The sequence below is a fragment of the Protopterus annectens genome, chromosome 7.part0 (genome assembly GCF_019279795.1).
Source record: "Protopterus annectens isolate FY-2018-M chromosome 7.part0, PAN1.0, whole genome shotgun sequence".
In the NCBI taxonomy this organism is placed as follows: Eukaryota; Metazoa; Chordata; order Ceratodontiformes; family Protopteridae; genus Protopterus; species Protopterus annectens.
In genome coordinates, this window is record NC_056739.1 from 1,588,932,206 (window position 1) to 1,588,953,972 (window position 21,767).

Here is a 21,767-nt window from a genome sequence, read left to right on the forward strand (position 1 = left end):
CAGAAACTTGTACTTCTCTATAGAAATCAAAAAATCCTTGCTTCCTCATCCAGACTCTATTTGGCTCAATCTTTTCTTCTACCTTCTCTACTGTATGCTGCCCCCCCCCCTTACTAATATTCAAGCTACTCTTCTATCCAAAATTGAGCAAACCTACATCATAGTTGCTAAATTTGAAGCAACTCTTCCTTATAAATCTCATCACTGCCATGCCTTTAAAACAATTCAATGGCCCAAATTCTCACATCAGCTACTGCTTCCTCAATTACTATCACCCACTCCAGTCTCTACAATCCCTCCTCCTGCCCCTCCCTTTCCAAATTACTAGCTTACTACTTCCCCCCTTCGGCATCTTCACACAATTGAATGTACCGGCTTGACATTTGCATACCCAAAAAGAACATTGGAAAGTCCCTATAGCTCAGATCTGGAACACACTCCCACTCAATATAAGAACTATCTCCCAAAAACACCTATCTAAAAAAATTATTATCTACTAAAAAACTGGTCCTGTCCCTGCCAAGCCCCCACTTGACAACTATAGCCTTCCTCACCTAATAAGCTACTAAAAAGTAATCTCTCTTCTCTTTCTCTTACTAAAATATGTTTTCTTTATGGTTCTCTGTTCCTCAAATTAAAGGTACTCTGCTTCTTCTGTTTTCTCTAATGTTGCTTTTTATTAGCTTGATTCTGTTTTCTACTAGCCTAACTACTGAATTTATCTTATTTATTCATTGATATATTTAATTGGATCTAATATTTTTCGTCTCATGTGAACTTGTATATTTTGGACCACTGTATGTTAGTCTGGAACCACATCTTTTATATTACTGTACATTTATTACCATTGTGTATTTGTTCTATATTTGTTCTATATTTGTTCTATATTTTTGCATGACTGTTATTTGTTGTTCTGGAGCTTTTCTCCTCGGGTCTCCACTGAAAATGGGCCCTGGCCCAGCTGGACCAACCCGGTTAACAAATGTCAGTAGAACAAATGTCAAATAAAAGAAGAGAAAAACCATGTAAGAACTGCCATTAATTTTCACTGCATGACCCATCTCCTCAAACTATCTAGCTTTCTGCAAATTCTCATGTTACTTCTTTTTAGCACCTGTCACAGCATCTGCCACATCATATTAATATGCCTTAATGAATGAGTGGCTATACGTATGGAGAGGCAGCCTCATCTAAGGCATTTACAGCCTTAAGAAAACTAATCAATTAGACATCTGAGTCTGGTAAGTTTAATAGCCTGAATCTCAGTGCAGGAGTTGTCTATCACAGATTCCCAGCTTCTCAGTGTACTCAGGCTGAGACCTGAACTCTAAAATCTAAGACTGCACAACATCAAAATCAACTGTTAAGCCTGAAATTTAAACCCAATTCAAAGTGCAATTTTGAAGAGTTCTACTGACAAAATTAAAAACTTGTTAAGAAAGCTCAATTAACCTTCTTAGCAGAATCAAACAAAGCAGGAAACCAATTCTCCAACTATTAGTCAGCAGGATTAAAGAAAATGCTGTGCCTATCAATCTTTTTTTTTCTCAATTGTCTTTATTGAAAATTTTAAGAAAACATTAATATATGTTAATACAAATATTATAAAACAAATGTACATGCCTAAAAAAACAATAATAAACAACAACTAAAATAACTATTTACAATGGTGTCTACTATAAAACAAAACTTTTTAAATATCATCATAATCTTAAAGGTCCATAGAGTCCATAAGGGTAGAAGCACTACACTGTAAAATGAAATTATGGCAGCTCCCAACAGGGCATTCAAGCACATAATTTACAACACAATGCTAACCAATTAGGACACTGGGATATACTGCAGAAAAGATAAAAATACAGTGGAAATATACATTTTTCCTCAGCTGTCCCAAAACATACCTGGAAAGTGAACAGTGTTATTGACAAGATGTTGTAAAATTCATTTAACAAAGTTGTTTTAACAAGCAATATATTTAAATACATGACATCAGGACTAACGTAGACTTCTTAACTTGCATGGATTTACAGGAATTAATCAACTGTGCAAAATCAACATGTCAGAAGAGACAGCTGTATCCCACAATCATCCATAATGCATTCAATTCAGTTTTGTACATAGCTGAATAGGAAATCCACTACTGATTATTTACATAACTTGGGAATGCCACACGAGTATTTACCTATGAATATTACAGCAGGCAGCAGAAGTAAAGATACTGCATCATATAAAGATTAAAACGGCCTGGAAATCTTCAGTAAAATGTACAACAAAAGAAGGAAAATAATAAAAAGCTGCAAGGAATCCCCATTTCCCTACCTCAAAACTACATTGAAACATGCCAGAAAGGAACTTAAAACATTATTAGAAAATATAAATCAGAGTATGAACTTAAGATTGGTTCACATCTGAATGGAAACTACAAACCTTTCTTAAAGTGTCAGAAAATTAAGGAATAATGTCCAGCTGAAAGCATCCATAATAATATCATCCATTCTGATCCCAAGGATATAGCCAATATATTATCAGACAATTTAGTGTCAACTTTACCCCGCCTACCTATATTGTTGCCTTCACTGTCCCTGAGAATTTCGTTTCCCTTGAAATCACTTTGAAACAAGTCCTGGCATCCCTGTTAAAAGCTAAAAATAATACTTCCATGATAATGGACAATATACTGTGCTGCATTCTCATCAGTGCCAAGTATGTACTGTCTGAGCCTCTAGCCTAACTACAGAGTTTGTTCCTGATGTTTGCAGAACAGCCACAGGGGCTTTCATACACAAGGGTGGCTCTTCTACAGACCCAGGTAATTACAGAACAATCAATCAGTCTCACCAGTTTTATATGCAAAGCCATGGAACATACAATATCAGAACTCATTTCTGCAAACATCACCAACCTAAGTGATGTAGATTCCAAACAGCTTAGCAAGTCCTGTTTCTGAACCTAGTAAGCTTCTTTTAAAAGGTTACATGGGTTGTGGACATGGCCACTTACCTTCACCTGGCCAAAGTTTTTAACACTATCCCCCATGCTGCTATTATTGAAAAATTAGATAAGCTTAATGTAAATGCTAGACTGCCCACTGAATTTCAAATTTGCTATTTGATAGCTTCCAAGTGGTGAAAGTTGCTGTTTCCCTTTCCGAATGTAAAACTGTAATTTGTGGAAAGCCACAGGGATCCAATCTAGGCCCTCTCCTGTTTGGCATTTATTTTGCAGACATCCACACCAATATTCCAGAAGAGTGGATGACTAAGTTTGCTGATGACTACAAACTGTGGACTGTTATTCTCTCATCCACGGATACAAAACAGCTCCAGCAAAGGCTAGAATATGCACATAGCCGTTGCATTAAAATCAATTTCAAACTACATAAAACAGTGCAGCATAACAGAATTTGGCAGAAAAGTTAATCCCACCTCATGTGTTATAAATGGTACTCCTCTTCAGGCAGTACTTTTTCTCATTCGATCATCATGTTTCGATCGCAGTCAGGATGTCCTATCTCTAACATCCTACCACCATACCCACTGTACTTTTTCCTTATCAGAGGCATTACTGAATACAATGCCACCTTTGGTATGTACAAATCCAAACATACTGCTCAACTGCAAAGGTCCCAAAGATTTCAAACCAAGAAAATTATAAGTTTTAAATCTTTTAACTACCCCAGTAGATTAGCATGACTCTCCTTACATTTAGTAGCCTACAGGTTGATGCAAGGTGACCTGTGTCTTGCTTTTTGAACAATGAAAGACCCATTCCTATCTGACCTATTTCTTTGCAAAACCAGTGACTCTACAAACGTTCACACTATGGATCTAAATCTACACCAATGACTTGCTGGAGATATAGGTTCCCAACTCAACGTATTCCTAGCTTATGGCATAAGTTACTACTACAGATCAGACAAAGTTCCACTTTGCCTACCCTTAAGGCTAGTCTTGATTAATGGATGGGTAGACACAAATTTACAACAGGGTAATCATATACAGCCCTCTCAATTTGGAAGGTGGGCATTACTAACTGCTTGAAAAGGGTCTGCTCAAAAACTGCATATGGCTAGGGATCTTATGGTCCCCATGATCACTTGCTTAGTTTGTTCCTATGTTACATAACTAATAAAACATTCAACTGCTTGTATCAGACAAGGCTGTACCGCAGACCTTGCACATTTCCTCTACGTCCTGCACAAGTACAGCCTCAAAAGAAAACAACCACTTCAGCATCTTACAGGAATGGAGATGAAAGTCAGTACAACATGAAAGCATCAATAAAACAACCAGTGACGTAAATAGATATGAACTGAAATCTGGCCTCAAAGAGAAATAATCCTTTCATTTTTGTTCTTACTGTGTTTTGCATTTCTCCTACAACCTGGAAACTACACAAAAAGGAACAGTTAATGATTCAAAACTACTGTACTCCAACAACACAAAGCCTGCAAACAAAAGATAGTTTTGCATCAAAAAGCTTTCTTATCTCCAGATTTTATTAATCATACTGTAGTTTACAGATATTCTGCCGTTTACTGCCTCAAGCTAAGATTCTGAGTAAATCTAAATCAAAATGCAACGGTAATAAAACACAAAAGAGTGAAAGTGTTTAAGACTTTCTGAAGTAGTGGAGCTAAAGGAGCCTTTCAGAAAAGGTCAAATAAATCAGCATTTAATGACATAATATGATTAACATTACCCCATCTGTGATAATCCAAGAAAGTCAAAGGCCAGTATATTTACAGCATGGCCTATACAGTACTGTTGAAAAGGTCAGGTACAGCCTCAGGAGATTACAACAGCTGTCTCAAGAGAAAGTACACCTTTCTTCCATAGACCCAATCGAGAGTACAATAACAGAAGACAGGCTACAATAACCTATTTTAGTTTAGTACTAACCATTTTTTTATTTCATTTAGCAAAAGAAATGCAGTTTCATTAGATAAGACCCAACATACCAACTGCCCAGACTGTCAAAAAAGGGTTTATTAATGCAAAAAAAAAAAACAAAAAAACATAAAGGCCCAAGCTTTATAATGCACATGTCCTAACATCATAAGCTGAATCAAACCATGCACATACCCCCTATTACTAATTATATGTGATCTATCATCTGAAGATACTCTATAATTAAAAATAAGAAACTGCTCCCATTTCTGATCTTCTGCTATGACTTTTAAAGGCACGCAGTATGATTTTTTAATAGTCAAAGCTTTCCACATTTTGAACACACTATTTATTAAACACAATATAACAGGACAGGGATCCATTAGATCTCGGTTTCCTCCTAAACCAAACACATATGAGAGACTAATGGAACTATATCCACATAGAAAATGTTAGTTCTGCTCTACATGTATACTAGTTTGTAATGGCAAATAAATACAAAGCTGCCCACTGCTTACATCTAAAGGACCTACTACACATTTCAATATTCTGCTTATTTCAGTGGAGAGAATTGCAAATAATAGCACCCTTCCTTCCCAGTCACTGATTTCTTATTACCAAGAACCTTTTGCTCAAAGGAAATGGCTGTAATGGTCATGGAAATATCCTACTTGTATTAATGGAGTGTATACCTATACAGTTGTATGAACAGTAACCCCAGTGTCTGCTGCTGCCTGCTGTGCCATCCTTGCCAAAACGTGCAGGCTTTCATACACCACATAAGTCACTAAGATATAACTAATAAGTTATATTTACATAAGAATATGGTTTTCTTTCCCCTAAAACTTTTTTGGGTGACAGCCGTACTCCCAGATACTTTGGTTAACTGCTTTTTATTCCCTCAAATTAAACCTGCCATTGTTTAAACTCATCATCGACTCGTATAACCAGCCATATGAAAAATAAATAAATAATGAAATAAAAGGATAAATAAATAAAATAAAAGGTCTCTAAGACAACCTGGCAAATACTTGTATGCAGTTTGTGTTGAGGTCAACGCTCATACGTATACTTTTTTTCTAGTCAAACTTCTACCTAAATAAGACAAGTAAAGAGGAAGAAGAACCCGACACATTCCCTTGAGGATTTATTTACACTAACCTGTCATCCTAATAAAAAGATAAAAAACCGTCAGACATTCACTTTTGCCGTGAGGATTGTTGTAACTTCCTGGTTATACCGCCCCTCCCATTTTGAGCAGCCATAATACGCATAGTAGCCGCACTGCTTCTTATTTGGGTTACGCCAAACATGTGCCTTGCTCCTCCTCTGCCTTTTGCCAACGGGGCATGATATCATATGGTAGTGTTTTTGTAACGAGTGAATTATAACATAATGTTTATACCTGTATAATAACAAAACAACATAGTAACTAGTTTAATTAAGTGTAATAGATTTCCGAACTGATAGAGACAAAATGCGAACTAGCTTTGTACATGATTTTTAATAATACCTAGGTAATGGAACGAAAAATGCGCCTCTTGCGGCTGATAGTTGTGCTGTGTTTAGAAGGCTAAAACAAGTGACCTTATTTTCTAGTATTCATTTGCATTAATGTTATGTAGAGTGAACGAGCTGGTACTGTACGGGCATGCAGAGCTCAGGAGGAGTAAAATGAATGGGAATAGTCCCTGACAGAAGAATGAATACCGTTTCATTTTGTGATTTTGAGCAGGAACAGTTCCGGCCTCGAGTCAACTGGTGCCCAGGCGAAAGAGCTCAATGCCACCCCACCCACACCCCTACGTAGTCGGGATGTTTTATCTTCCTTTTTCTCACAAAAATGTGTTGGGAAAAAAACTGTATTAAGCTGAGGTTGGAAGAAGCCATGATGGTTTCTGGATGCATTTTCTGGGGTACATGACTATTTTTTTTTAAACACGCTTTACATCTAGTGACTGTCTGCAGTCTAGACAAAGCACGTGAAATGCAGTCTTGCTTTTCAACTTTTGTTTTCATTCAGTGATGACCTGAATAAAAATCGTGATGAAGGGAAGAAATCCACAGTCTTGGTTTCAGCGTTGGCTTTCCCTGAATCCGTTCAGCACACTCATTAACTGACCCAGACTACACTGTAATAACTCTGAATTCTTTCAGCCCACTGTAACGGACCAACGCTACATTATAATAACCTTGAATTCTTTTAGCACACTTGAACTAACCAAAGGTATGTTGTAACAACTAAACTAAGCTGGGGGTCTACGAACCGCTAGGCAACAGAAGCCATGGGGTTATATCTGTTGTGAAGTAGGGTTGCCACCTTTTCAAATGCTCAAAGTGGGACATTTTTTGTAGAAATGTCAGATTTTGCAAGGCAAAACATACCCACGGCGAGTACAAAGGAAGGACTTCACTTTTTTTGCCTACATAAAAGCTTATTCTTGTAGCATTTTAGTTGCTTATTCTGTTTCTTATAACATTTAGGTGTTTCAGATACAAAATAACTGTTTTATGCAACTATTAAAGAAAATGTAGAAAATATTTTGTCCTAAAATCTCAGGACATTTGTCATTTTTTCAATTATTTTTGCAGGACACAGCTACACAAAGTGGAACTGTCCCTCCCAAAGTGGACAGGTGGTAACCCTAGTTATGAAGTGATTTTTTCCCCACTTTTTGGTTCAATGATGACCTGAACAAAAATTATACATAAAGAAAGAAATTTAGTCATACTTTTTATTTCAAGGAACAAATGATCTGTACCCAAAGCTTAAATGGTCAAAGATAACCAAACAGCAGTGCACAATAAACATGCAAGACAAATGCTTTTGATGATACATAAATTATATCTGAAAATAGTACATATGCCTGTCTGGTGTTAAATTGTGATGAAAATTAAGGGGAAAAGTGATTGTAATCACATTTCAAGTCACTGTTATATGCATGTGCAGCGTGTCTTCTCACCTCTATATGCAAAAGACAGTCACACTTGAACAAAACAAAACTAAAAAAAAAAAAAACAGATGGAACATATTTGCTGTCAGACATGCATAAACAGAATGCTTCTTTATCCGCCCCCAAAAGATAGCCACCTGTATATACATCTGATGTTTAAATGTGAAAAAAAAAAATACAGTAATGATTCCAACTTACATTTAGATAGTACACAGCTCTTGTACAAACTTAGCGACCCCTTCTTTGCAACCCACTGAAGTTTGTGAGGAAAGTTAAAAACATAATGACCACAGTGTCCCTAGCCCAAAACAAGATCGTGACTTCTGAGGTTTGGAATGAAAATTAAAGAAATAATGACATAATGCCCAGCTCCCCACATAATCTACAGTGATCTTCTGTGTAGTCTGAACAACGCTAATTGTAGACTAGGTGAGATGCAGGGCAGAGGCCACTACTAAGCCTGTGTGAAAATCCACTTAGCCTTGGTTTGTGGGGGCCACCATCTCCCCCACAAGCTCTGAAGATCTGGGTATTTTGTGATGAATTTTATCTGTTTGTGAAATTACTGTAAACTTAGCAAGTGACAAGAGGATAAGTTACTTTCATCCAGACAACCCCCAACAAAGTTATAACCTCCTCTGTGTACAATTCAGATGTTGGATTGCGACAAAAGAAAATAACCATCTTGCATTCGAAATGTATTTCACCTTTTTGAAACAGTTGCCACACATTACAAAATTCCATGTTGCTTAACACTAATCGCAATAGGCATGCAAAGCCAAAATAATAAGGCAGATAATTATTTTCCTCCACAGACAGCCACAGCAATGATACATAGTTCATACATACTCTGTGCATATTAAGTATCAGTTAAGTAGTCCGTTACCAAATTACTCTTGCAAAGCTAGATAGTAATGACTGCTTAAAACTGAGTGAATGACAAGAACATCAAGTTACATTCATTTATTTTATTTTTTTATTTATTTTGCATTTCATTACCATGATTGTCTACTGGGCTGAAAAAGCCCCTTTTCATTGCAGGCCAGGGGAGAAAAGCTTCACATTTATAAGACACACAATAAAGTGTTGCAAAACAAATGCAGCATAGGTGCACATTTCTATAAGCATAAAACTATTAGTTAGAGAGTCAGCTTTATTTACAATTTATGGAGACATGCTCCATGTACATAAAGACATTGAAATAAAATGTCACAGGTGGTTACTGCAAAGGTGGCATGTCAAATGACCAAAATTCCATGTATAAGCGTTAACATCTTAATTAAACATAGTTGAAAATTTTAACGAGTAGGTAAGGAGTTTAAAACAGGACCGAGAGTTAAACATATTTTTGCCAAAAAGGTCTGGCAAGTAGGTGGCAATGTGTATGTTAGTAAATATTAGTAGCAGTAATACAGAAGTAGTGGAGATGTGCAATTCAGGGGTGGGTGGGATTGTTAGGGTGAGTATAAGTGGATGGCATATGAGTTTAGTGTAGTACAGGGCAGGCATCCTATTAGAAGGCTGAATTGTAGTGTAGATTAAAGTTGTATTTGTGGAAGCATAATTAGGAAATAGGTAGCTTAGAGAAAGTCATCAGTGCAGTTTAGTAATAGACAGATGAAATATTGTAGAACAGGTGAGTAAGAACAGTGGAAGCATGCTGGAAAAATAGGGAGGTTGAGAGTGGAGGGGGGATATGGTAAGTAAAGTGGGTGGGATAGAGGGAGGAGAGATGGAGAAGTTATTTGAGAATTTAATAAGGGCCATTGCCAGAGAAAGAGGGTGAAGAATGAGATAGGGAAGGAAGAAATGCTAATCCCAATCCTATAGCTTTCAACCCCTTACCACCAGAGTCAAGAACAAAAAAAAAAAAAAACAGCAAGAAAAACCCTAGCCTCATCCTGTTTGCTTCGAACTCTCTTATAGGCCTTACCTATCATTATAAACCTAAGCTCTGCAATAACATGCAAACTAGCCTCCTGTTACAACCAAAGTAGCTTAATTTGCTACCATCATTGCACACTGAACTCACCACTGCCAAGCCTTAAAACAGCTAAACTGGCTAAAGCTTAACAACTACCTAGCATACACCCAGCTACTTGACATGTGATATATTATCTTGAAAAATGCTCTCCCTTAAAAAAATAAACTATTGTCCTCCATGCCACAAGGGACCTACATTCTGGTGATAAATTTCTACTAAGTACTGATAAAGCAAATAATTCATCAAGGAACTACCTATACTCCTGTTACATCTCCAAACTCTGGAATACCATCCCTACACAAGTAAAAATGGCTAACAAATGCCCAAGCTAGAAAATCCAGCTCAAACAGTACCTTACCTATCCTGGTCAAGCTCATGTTCATCATCAGGTTTGAGACCTGTAGTGAAAACATACATTTCTGATTATAAATGTTGATGTGTATACTTTACTGCATATAGACCTGTCTTGTAATTGTTTGTTTTTTTTCTGAGAAATGTAACTATCTGTACTCTGGTGGAGCTTTTATCCCAAGGTCTCCACTGAAAATGAGCTCTGCCAAGTCAGACTTTCCAGGTCAACAAAACAAATAAACAAAGCATTGCTGAACATTGTTAAATAGTAGAGGAATCAGTATGGAACATTTGAGGTAGTCTAACAATTGTGGATAAGAAGGAAGAGAGACCATCTTCACATTTCAAATATCGGTTTAGGAGAATTAAGTAGCTAAAGAACTATTTTAATGTGTTGTGGAAATTAAACTCCTTAAGATACTTAGGTAGTAGTTCATGTGATACGGTGTCAAATGATTTAAAGAGATCAGAGAAACAGTGAGGTGACTATTTTCCTTGGCTGCATCTTTGGTAAACTGTATGTAAGAATGTTAGTAGTGCAGTCATGGACTGTAGCTGTGTTGAGAACAGTAGGTTGTTTTTTATTAGACAGGTGTTTGCATTTCTCAAAAATCTTAGACAGAGGGGACATAATTGCAATGGACCTGGAGTTAGATAGCTATAATGAGGTTTATTCCTTATGTTGAGGGATGATTTAAGATTTTTAATCTGGTGAGACACAGGATTCTTTTATAAATTAGATCAGGATTGCTATTGAATATACAATGGCTTTTGCAACAGTTTGATGAAGTCTGCTGCTAGGCTGTCAGGAGCTAGTATGGTTGGTTTTAGTTTTCAGATTAGTTTTTTGATTGCTGATACTGATACTGATTGTATTGAGAATGAATGGAGCGTATTATTGGTTGTTGGGGTTACTGAACTGTTTACTATTAGTTATAAAATTATAATACTGATTGGTGAACAGAAGGAGTAGTAGTTTAGGCTGCTAAATTGGCTGCTAGTAGTTATGTGTTTAAAAGAGTGTATGTTACAGTAGTGTAATAGTTATTGAATTTACAATCTTTATCATAACAAGAATTGGAGAGAAAGGGATTTGGCTGAGATAATAAAATGCATTCTAAAAAGACTATTATCAGACAATAAACTAACATTTTAAAATGCCTTAAGTATTGCTTTGCCAGTGAAAGCTGCTAACAAAAAAAGTAAGATTTGTATGCTAAGCAGCTGGTAGTAGCATATAAATAAGTAAAATAACTGTAGAGTACAATGTATTATTCCAAGAGTATGGACTGCAGCAAACTTAAATCTTGTTATAGGTACATGGATAAATAACATAACTTATCAGTATAAATTTAAGTTAGAAAAAAATGGTATGCTTCTGAAGAACTAGACACTTAGTTAAAAAAAGGTAACCAAAAAAAAAAAAATAGTTAAAAAAAATCTGCATTAAAAGGACTGAGATGAAACTTAACACTGATTGCTCACTTGCTTTTGATATGAAAGAATGTAAGTAATCTGTAAAGCAAACATTTCTTTACATATTGTACAAGTCATAAGTGTAAGAAAATGAAGAGGGAAGGCCAGCTTAAAAATTTCCATGTTGATGCCAGGATTACCATAACTAATCAATAAAGAGAACTTCAGAAAAAAATCAGTAACATTTTTGTAACCTTAAACAAACAGTTTAGTGGTGTTCGAGTTTGCTCGTAGTTTTTTGGCGCTGTTTTTCTTCCCCTTCATTTTTTCTGGTTGTTTGTATGGAGGAAACAGAGGCTCAGTCTAGTTTCTCAATCAGAGAATCTTTATCTAAAAATGATATTGGTGAGCTGTGGAGAGCCATGGGTGAGCTTGCAGCACTGGCTAATTTGCTCACACAGTCTTTGATCTCAGGAGGTATGCTTACCCCTGTGACAACAATTCTCGGTAACCAGGAAGTGATGGTACGTGATTGTTCCAAGGGGCCGAGCTTTGAATTGGTGCTGACTGCTGAAGGGAATGGCAGAATTATATCGAAGATGTTATCTCCAAGTCTTTGTGGACTACCTTTTTTCACAAAATAATCGGAGGAGTTTTTAGACTATAAACTTAAGAGGGTTTGGATGTACCAGGAGCAAATTTTAAAAGATTTCTGGGACTTTCTTAAGACCATTAGGTTACCGTTGCAGCCTCACAGCAAGAGGTTTGCCGGTTCGATCCTCGGCTGGGGTGCCTCCTGTGCGGAGTCTGCATGTCCTCCCTGTGGTCGTGTGGGTTTCCTCTGGGTGCTCCGGTTTCCTCCCACATCCCAAAGACATGCTGTAGGTAGATTGGACACTCTAAATTGGCCCTAGGCATGAGTGTGTGCGTGTGTGTGCCTTCTGTGGAAGGTTGGGCGCCGGGCTGGCAACTCGACACTGTAAAAGTCCACTGCCAATCATGAGCGGACAGGTGATCCGCTGTGGCGATCTCTAACCGGGAAAAGCCGAAAGAAGAAGAAGTAAGCTTGGATAGTGGGTTTAATGTGTAGTTCTTTGGGCAGGGGTTGTTCTTTTAAATTTGTAATTATCATTATTCAATTTATTGATTCATTACTTGGAGCATATATAAATGTGATGTATGTCCTGTCTTATTCGATCTGGTGAAGTCCGGATGTTTGGGTATTTATTGCGCTGCTCAGTAGGTCTAAACTCTAAATAGTGCACCATATTCCACATGGAAGCTTTATAGATGGCATTATTAGAAACATTATTTCTATCTGGATGCACATTATTGGCACAATTTCTGTCATTATTTTCCCCTTATTGTTACACGTTTGCAAGTACTGTTTTGGGAATGTTTGTATTTTGCTCAACATACAGCTTATATCAGAACTGTAAATGCATCAGCTTTATATTAATGTCTGCAGAGTGGTCACTCTGCCTTTTATTTCCCTCAACTGTAAGACAGCATTCTTTCAATGTAGACCTGCTTCTGTGCACCAGCAACAGTTGCTGAATAATTTGCAAGAGTAAATAAAATATATACATTTAAGGAGTAACAGTGGATACTATACTGACCACTTAAATATGTATGTGATAGTACCTTAGAATAAGTCTGTTGAAAGCTGTTTTAAAATTAACATGTTCACCGAGACTGTGGTAACAGAAAGCATAATGTTTCAGCTATCAGTCACACTCCTTCTGGAAGGCACCATCTTTAAAATGTAAAACAACTTGATCTAGTGAATAAAAATTGATCTTGAAAATAGTACACACAAAGGAGTCTTTACAATTAAAATAAGATTGCAAGTTGGTAATAAACCTACTGTGACTACCCTCCGCTGGACCAGTAGTCAAGGAGCCTCAATCCTCACCACTGGGGGACATACATTGGGAGGATGACAAGTAGACACACAGTATTTCCAGATGCAGCTCTCTGCATCAAGTGCAATTTCCCTTAAGAGCACACAGAGACCACAGTCAGTCCAGGGCTGGTTTCTCCCTATTTCTCCAGATCCCCAATAAGACTCCCCACTGGCACAACAATAGAGCTGAGATCTCAGCTGAGTGGCCAAGCCAAGACCTCCAGCACCCTCTCTGTCCAACCAGTGCTTCGTGTCCCTGCCCAAGTAGCTTACACACACACACACTCTTTGAAGTTTGATTTATATACACACACATGCACACACAGACACACACATGCCCACACACACACACACACACACACACACACACACACACACATATCCTGGGAAAGGCTGGCAAAAGTTTACTAGCCATGCCCCCTTTTGCCCAGACTATAAGTTAATCGTCACTGTCACTAGCCAACTCCTTATCAACTACTTTAACTCCCTTAACAAAGGGTGTCCAAACTTACTGTGTAATGTTACTATTAATGCAAATGGTAGTTTGACCAAAAGCAAGGCTATTAGGAGTGGCCTACACAGTGTCACCAAATAAATATGCAAGTACTCTCAAAACTTATATATCTCTACAAAGATCAGCCACAATGAAAGGGTTAAATATATTTATTAATAATAAATAATACCCTGCGGTGGTGGTGCTGTGGTAGCATTGTCGCCTCACAGTAAGACGCTGTCTGGTTCGATTCTCAACTAGAGTGTCTTCTGTGTGGAGACATGCGTGAATGGGCGTACCTTCGTTGAAGGTTGTGCGTCAGGGCTGGTAACTCAGCACGTAAAAATCAACTACCAATCATTAGTGGACAGGAGTTCTGCTGTGGTGACCCCTAACTGGGAAAAGCCGAAAGACACAACATTAATAATTAATAATAAATAATAAAAGAACAAGAAAATACTCAGTATATATTCACAGTGACAGTGGGGTTCAAAATCATAGGAAATGTTTAAAACAACATTGCAGGACAGTCTCAAACAAACAAATAAATAAATAAATAAAAAAGTCTAAACTAAGCTTTGCTATATTCCTGACTATATCTAAGATAATTATACTGTTCCCTAGTATACTTACTTAATTAGAGCAAGGCAAACATGGTGAATGGATCTTCTAGTTGTTGTCAGATCCAAGACAGAATACAGAATGCTGTGTCTCTCTAACAGACTTCTCAAATTAATATATTAAAATATTACTGCTGGGCTAGCTTGCAGAATGACATAATTTCTTGTCATCTGACATCTAGTCTCCAGGCCCAAAACAACCATTGATGGCAGCTGTTAGCATTTAGCATCTACCTGTAAAAATACATAGACAAGGGCTTTTCCTCAGATCTTTGTCAGATGCTGGAAGTCATAAAACAATAAAACACTTCCAAGGCGATACAGAAAGTTCCGTGGCACAGACACTCTCTCTCTAGCTGCTGTAAAGTAATTTAATTTCAGCTATTTTTTTCTGAAGTTTGCTAGACTGAAGTTAACTTCCTGTGTTCCGGTTTCCACTGTTAAAATATATGCTTTTAAACAGTTACAACAGTGCATGTACATTTCTTTGTATTCCAGTAAAGCACAATGTGAATCCATTTTAAACACAAGCATTTTGCAAATACATTTTTCAACACACATCTGTGCAAACAAGTTTGATATACACATAACATACAGTTCTAATACATTTGTAACACAAGTATATTATATGAATCATGCTGATATTCACAAGTGACATATAATTATTTACAAAATACCAGATAGATGAGCTGACAATATCTCTTTTCTTCACACCTACACTTAAATTTGTTACTAGAGAACTGAAATACTGTAGATTTATAGCTAATGTGCCACTTTTATATTGTGATAATACAAAAAATAAGATATATATCCCTAATTATTTTAACTCTGTCTCAAACAATTTAATTTACGCTGCAGGCAGCACACCATATTACACTTTTTTAAGTTGGCCAAGTATCTAGATGTTCAAATGTTAGAATTTATACATATATTATTAAAAAACGAAATAAGAAAAGAATCCTGTTTTTAAACACTCTGTGGTGTGCACTTATTTTGCTAGATACATTTTTTATGCATTAGATCAGGTTGGTTTAGACTTGAGGTAATGGTGACTTCAAGAAGCAGTTTGAGTGTAAGTACTGTAACACAGATACATGTCAATCAATCAACAGCACTTTATTTGAATTTTGAGCAATCAAAACAAATGAATTAAACAACTTTTGCCAAACCTAGGAAACATTTTTTTGCTGGAATGTAAGCATACCTCTCAACTGCCCAAATTTTCACAGAATGTCCACATTTTTTGCTCATATGTTTGGTCTGTTCCTCATAAAATTTGTGGTTTTCTGGAAAATTGCTGTGATGATTTGAAGATTGAAATCACTAAATAATGACATACATTTGAGTTTCAGACTTCTGATCTTTCAGAAAATGTATGTTAATGCAAACCTTGTCACTCTAGTACTTTCTATGTTTATAAGAGCAATATTTAAAATATGTCCCTATTCTTTGGCCTTTGTCCCCCCATTTTGTTGAGCTTTGTCCAGATTTCCTGAACTAAGAGGTTGAGAGGTATGAATGTAAGCCCTCTGCATCCCCCAATGTGAGAGAACACCCTTCATGCCTCTTAAACATTAACATAACTGCTCCGAGGTCACACAACAGTGAAGAAAAAAGAAAACTCCACTGTCGGAAAGTTTTTTAGTCCATCACCCCTCCATTGCTCACCACCCAATGAAAGTGCTGTTGATTGTATGACTGTTACCCTATGTAACATTGTCAGCTAGCACAGGAAACTAAAGCTCTGATTTGTTAATGAGTTACTTCCTGTAGTCAGGGGTATAGGGTTTGATTCCTCACTCCTCTATTTGCCTCTTGTGTGACTCTCCTAAAGTGACTTAACCAGGTGGTATTCCTCAGTTGCCTTTGCCAAGAGACATGCGCCAAATAAGTTTACCCAGTTAACAAACAAAATAAGAAAAAAAAGTATAAATGACAGGTTAAACTTATTGCTTGCTCATAATTAATATGTTAATTTTAAAGCAGATTTGAAGAAACACCTTATGAAGCATTAAAGGTACATTTCTATATATTTTAATTGTCTGTTTGCTATCTGCTGTTCAAAGGTTCATAGATGAGTACTAGGCTAGCTACCCTTGTAGGCCATTTTAAAACTAGCCAAATTCCCTTCAAATGTGAGAATTGAATGTTGTACCTTGTGTCTGAGAGGTAAATGACTTAGCCATTATGCCACCCTAATCCCTTTGTTACCATTTAAATAGAAGTATTTATTGTCTGAAGAAGTCTCTATACCCGTGAGACAAACTCACTTACCATTTTGATTCAATTTTGCTTGTGTTTTTAATGTATTCTGAGATCCAGGTGGTGTATTTATTTATTTTTTATTTGATTCTACAGACTTGCCATTTTCTGTCATTATTTTTTCAGAGTAAGTATTTTTGTTTTCTGTCAGAAATCTCAAAACTTTATTAATATAATCTTGGAACTGAGAAAAAAATGTGAAACAATCTTTTTATTACTAAGGATGTAATGAGTATTAATAGTGTATATGAGAGAGTAACATTACAGGCATTGAGACATGAAAATGTCAGTGGCACAACAGGTAGCACTGTCACCTTTGGTGAAGAAGGATGTTGGTTCTATTCTCATGTCAGGTAGATCGATTACTGACACTGCAGTGCAGTATATGGGGGTGCTACACTCTTTGAGTGTGCTGTCCTTCAGATGAGACACTAAACTGAAGTCCCATCTTCTTGAGATGGTGGTAGCTCAGGTGGATGTGAAAAAAAATCCCACAAAACCTACAAAAAGAGTAGGGAAATTTCCCCAATTTCCTGGCCAAATTTCCTATAGCAGTATAAATACCACCTCTAGTCTCCCTTGAAAACAAGCTACTAGCCTAGTGGGACTAATCCAGTCAACAAAGGATGAATACATAAATAAATGTAGGGAGTTGACATACTTCAGTTAGTGCATAACATCTGGTAATCCCCACAAAGTTTAGACAACCCATGGCATGTGAAGGAAATTTAAATGTACAAACTGTAACTTATGGAATGAAATGAGTTGTGTTTAGTAGTTACACTATAAGGTGTGCACAAATAACTTCAGAAAACAAATTCCAGCCCCTTCTAAGGAGGGTAGAGCTACAGAATGAAATGGCTTATCCAGTGACCAACCCTATATTCCTGGTATGTTTAAGTCTTTTGGAATAATAGTGCTGTTGTGAGGATGATAAAAGCTAATTTCTGACTGCTAGCATAACTGAAACTATGCAGAGGCAATCCATACAATGCAAGCAGTCTGACATTAAGGAAGAACATTTGACAAATGCCATGGCCTGTGAATACAGAAGAAATCAGGATACAGTTTAATAACTTGGTGGCATGTCAGAAAGTTGTCAAACAGAGGATCTCTTTAAGGGAGATGAACATGTCTTGGTATTCGAACCATCCACCTACTACATGCAAAGCTGTGACAGTTGTAATGGCTTCCTTCACTTTTGCATGCAACCTCTAAATGGGTTTTCATTTAGAAGGTAAAGAACAGTTTTATATTCTTTTTAGTGGGGTAAATAGTATGGATTTGGATAAGAACAGCTGTTGAAACCATATTTAATCTTTCTTGTATTGGTTGATGGGAATGTTTGACTAACATCCCAAAACATACATACAACATTCCATAAAATGGTACAATTTCAACAAAATATTAAGGAGCATGGATTAGGAAAAATGAGGAATTTCACCTTTCTTACTTTGTCAGTATAATGCAAATGTACTGGTTTCAGTGATACAGAAAACAAATAACCCAGCTATGACCGTGGACCAAGCAACCAGACAAATGGCTAGTGTTTCACACTGACACATTAAGAAAAAAAAACTGCAGTCAGGTTTCATTTGCAGTTACATCCCCATCTCTTTGAGTAATTATAAAAAAGTTCTTCACAAATACATTGTCAGCCTCAGTGAGTAGATGATAATACATTTTACATTATGTAATTAGTAGATATCCAAATCCACATCATTTGTACACTGAATATTTGCAAATTTACAATTAAATGAGAATTACTGTAATTGTTTTCTGGTTGCAAGTATATTTAATGGCACCATTGGGGATTATGAAATGAAAACTTTTAAATATCACTGCAGTCAACAAACTGAAAAGTCATTGGTGCAGGCATGTTATTGTGCTTGCTTGTTGCTTAATTTAATTCATTCTGAAATAGCTAGAAACTTTAGGACAGAATGTTGAATATGCAACTCCCTAATGAGGTCACATTAGATTCAAATCTGAAGCAATCTTATGGTAAAATACGCACAACCCATTTAAGCTGCCATACTGGATTTATTTACCATTCAGTGGAATGTGCTGGCCTGCTACAAATTGTTGTTAGTTTCAAATTTCCATGGTTTAAGATGGTTTGTACTTTTTAAGCAAATCAGCTGGCAAACTATAAAAGCTGGGTTTCTATTATGCTTTTCACAATAGTGGAATGTAAAGACAACAAATATGATTGAACTTGACAAGGACTGAGGATGGGAACAGGAAAATAGTGATCTCCATTGAAGACTGTAACTACTTTGTGAACCAGCACTGCAAGGAGCACAATGGTACGTCTTATTTCAGGGTACTACAAGCAACCCTGCAGTGCCAAACCCCCAAGCACCAATGGATGGGTATAATTCTGATTCTGGAAAATGGATTGTTTATACAAAAAAGAGTGATTTCAGCCACTGATACTAGACATATTAAATGTTGGATGGAACCAGAGGAAGCCTGAGGCATAGGTGGATTATTTGGGGGACAGGGAATGGTAAATTCAGTTGCCTTCTAGTGTAGTGTTCTACAGGCAGCAGCAGCCTCAGATATAAAACACCAATTTGTCTTAAACATCCGTGCAGCAGCTCTTTGTCTTCAGTACCTTTCTGTTCACTTCTGGGCATTTCAGACTGCTCTCTCTACTGGTAAACTACATTTTGGATATTATGAACTTGTGCTCTGCATCTTTTTCGAGGTGGGGAACATGGCCCATTCCTTCTCCTGTTTACATTAAAGCAAACAAGTTTGGTATCCATTTGTTGTTGTGGATGAGTGGATCATAGTTAAATCCATTACTGTGCTTTGCAGAATGTTGACAACTGAATGAGAAAGCACATTTAGAAATAAACATCTTTGATTTGCTACTTATCAAACCCCCAAATAGGCTAAATATTTCAATTTAAAGGGAGGTGAATTTGGCATTGTGATACATTTTTCTGAAAAGTGTGATGGTAGAAATAGTATGTGCAAATGTATTACTCTAGACTACAAGCAACAACTGCAGATGCCAGATAAAATGGAAAAAAATTTTGAAGGAAAACAGGTCTAGCAGGTGCACAAATACATAGCACACTTGGAGCATCATTTTCTTGCTGTATGCAAGTCGTAAAGTAAATAAAGGACTAATCACGTAAACAGCATTGAACAAGCTCTGCCTGCTTAGAAATGACTCCCTGTCATTTGAGCTGTTGCTCTCTAAGATACGGGGACTGACTGAATATTACCTACAGTCTTTGGATATGTGACAACATGAGACAATGAAGGCCTAGCCTATTGAGGGCATAGGAGGTGTGCTTTCATTTACTGATAGGCGTGACTTTTGCTTCAGGCTTGTTAAGCAGCCCATGTTTAGTGAGGAACAGAGAACAAAGGTTAACAAACACTAGCAAGTCTACAGCTGAAAACATAGGGCTGTGCCTGGTGCATTCTGAACAAAAAGGAACAGACAAGAGGAGCCAGGCCAATATTATTAATGAATATGGAAATGATGTACATGCAATGGAATGTGGAATCTATGGGGCACTTTATAATGAATACTAGGCAGAGAGAGCAATAGATAATCAAATTAACTGGTTGCAGTCTCCCACAAAGCCAGTGCCTGAAATGTACAACTTTAAGGAAAATTTCAGACTGTCAGGTAGCCCCTGCAGGAGTAAGGGGTGAGTTAGTATGTATTTCTGTCTGTGCAGCTGCTTTATTAAACTCTTTATGTGTAGAGACTGATAAATACGGCAGTGTGTGTGTCCGTGTTCAGCTGAGATAATGGCACATACTGACATACTTATTTGTTAAGTGGAAGAGACTGAACTGAAGCATTTCCAGAAAGTTTCCAGGTGTAATTAGTGTGAAACATTAAAACAATATATGAAAAGTTTATTATATCAAGTTTCTGCATCAAAATAAAAAAATATATGTATATAGATTCACAATAATAATTATTTTTACAAACAAGTACTCCAAAAATCATTTTATCATATGGAATTTTAGTTTAATTGAACAAGTAAAATGTCCCTTCACAGAACCTTGCTAGCCCCAATATACATTGAATGAGTGTGGCACATGTATAAACAATTTAGAGGTGCCAATTGAACATCGTGTTTTTGAAAGATGTGAGGAAACTGGAATTATTGCAAAAAAAGAGTGCATGCCTGCACATATGTGCGCACACACACACACACACACACACACACACACACACACACACACACACACACACACACACACACACATGCAAGTATGTTCACACACACATATACACACCATGGGGACATGCAGGCATTGACTAGTGGTCTTGACTGAACCCCAAAACTGCGAGTCCAAACCATTGAGCCATTATGCTGGTAAGTTTTGATTAGCTGCAAGTCAGAACCATTGATCCTTGTGTTGGTACGTTTTGATTAGCTGTAATATCAAACACATCATATGACTGAGTCATGCAAAACATTCTTAACTATTTCATCCTACTCAAGGTTAAGGGAGCTGTAGCCTACTCCAGTAAGCAGTTATTATGAGGCTTAGAACTATCCCAGAATGGTACACCAGCCCATCATAAAATGCGCGCACACACTCTCACATGTACACAGTGCCCACACCTGTGGGTATTTTACAGCTCACCATTGCACTACTAGCATATTTTTGAGATGGTGAATTAAATTAGACAGCTTTTTAAAAACTCTAACAGTGATGACATGCAGATACCACAAAGAAGACACCTCAGCCAGAGGCTAAAGATTTGTTAAATGTCATACCTCACCAGGGGGGTATAGAGATGTTTTACAATTTTTTTATGCCAACATACCACATTCCCACACTCAAAAATACTTACTTTGAGGACCCTCATGGAACTAGTATTAGAAAATGGTTTCCTGATATTT

At 37.0% G+C, this 21,767-nt stretch overlaps 1 protein-coding gene across 1 annotated transcript in view; it reads right to left on the reverse strand.

The window, feature by feature from the left end:
• Nucleotides 1-6,114, reverse strand: part of CARD19 (caspase recruitment domain family member 19) — a 505,512-nt gene extending 499,398 nt beyond the window's left edge. Inside the window, exon 1 of the mRNA XM_044076414.1 lies at nt 6,051-6,114. Within this exon, the coding sequence (XP_043932349.1) occupies nt 6,051-6,057 (7 nt within the window). The 5' untranslated portion in view covers nt 6,058-6,114. The remainder of the gene's footprint in view (nt 1-6,050) is intronic.
• Between the last annotated feature and the right edge of the window lie 15,653 nt (nt 6,115-21,767).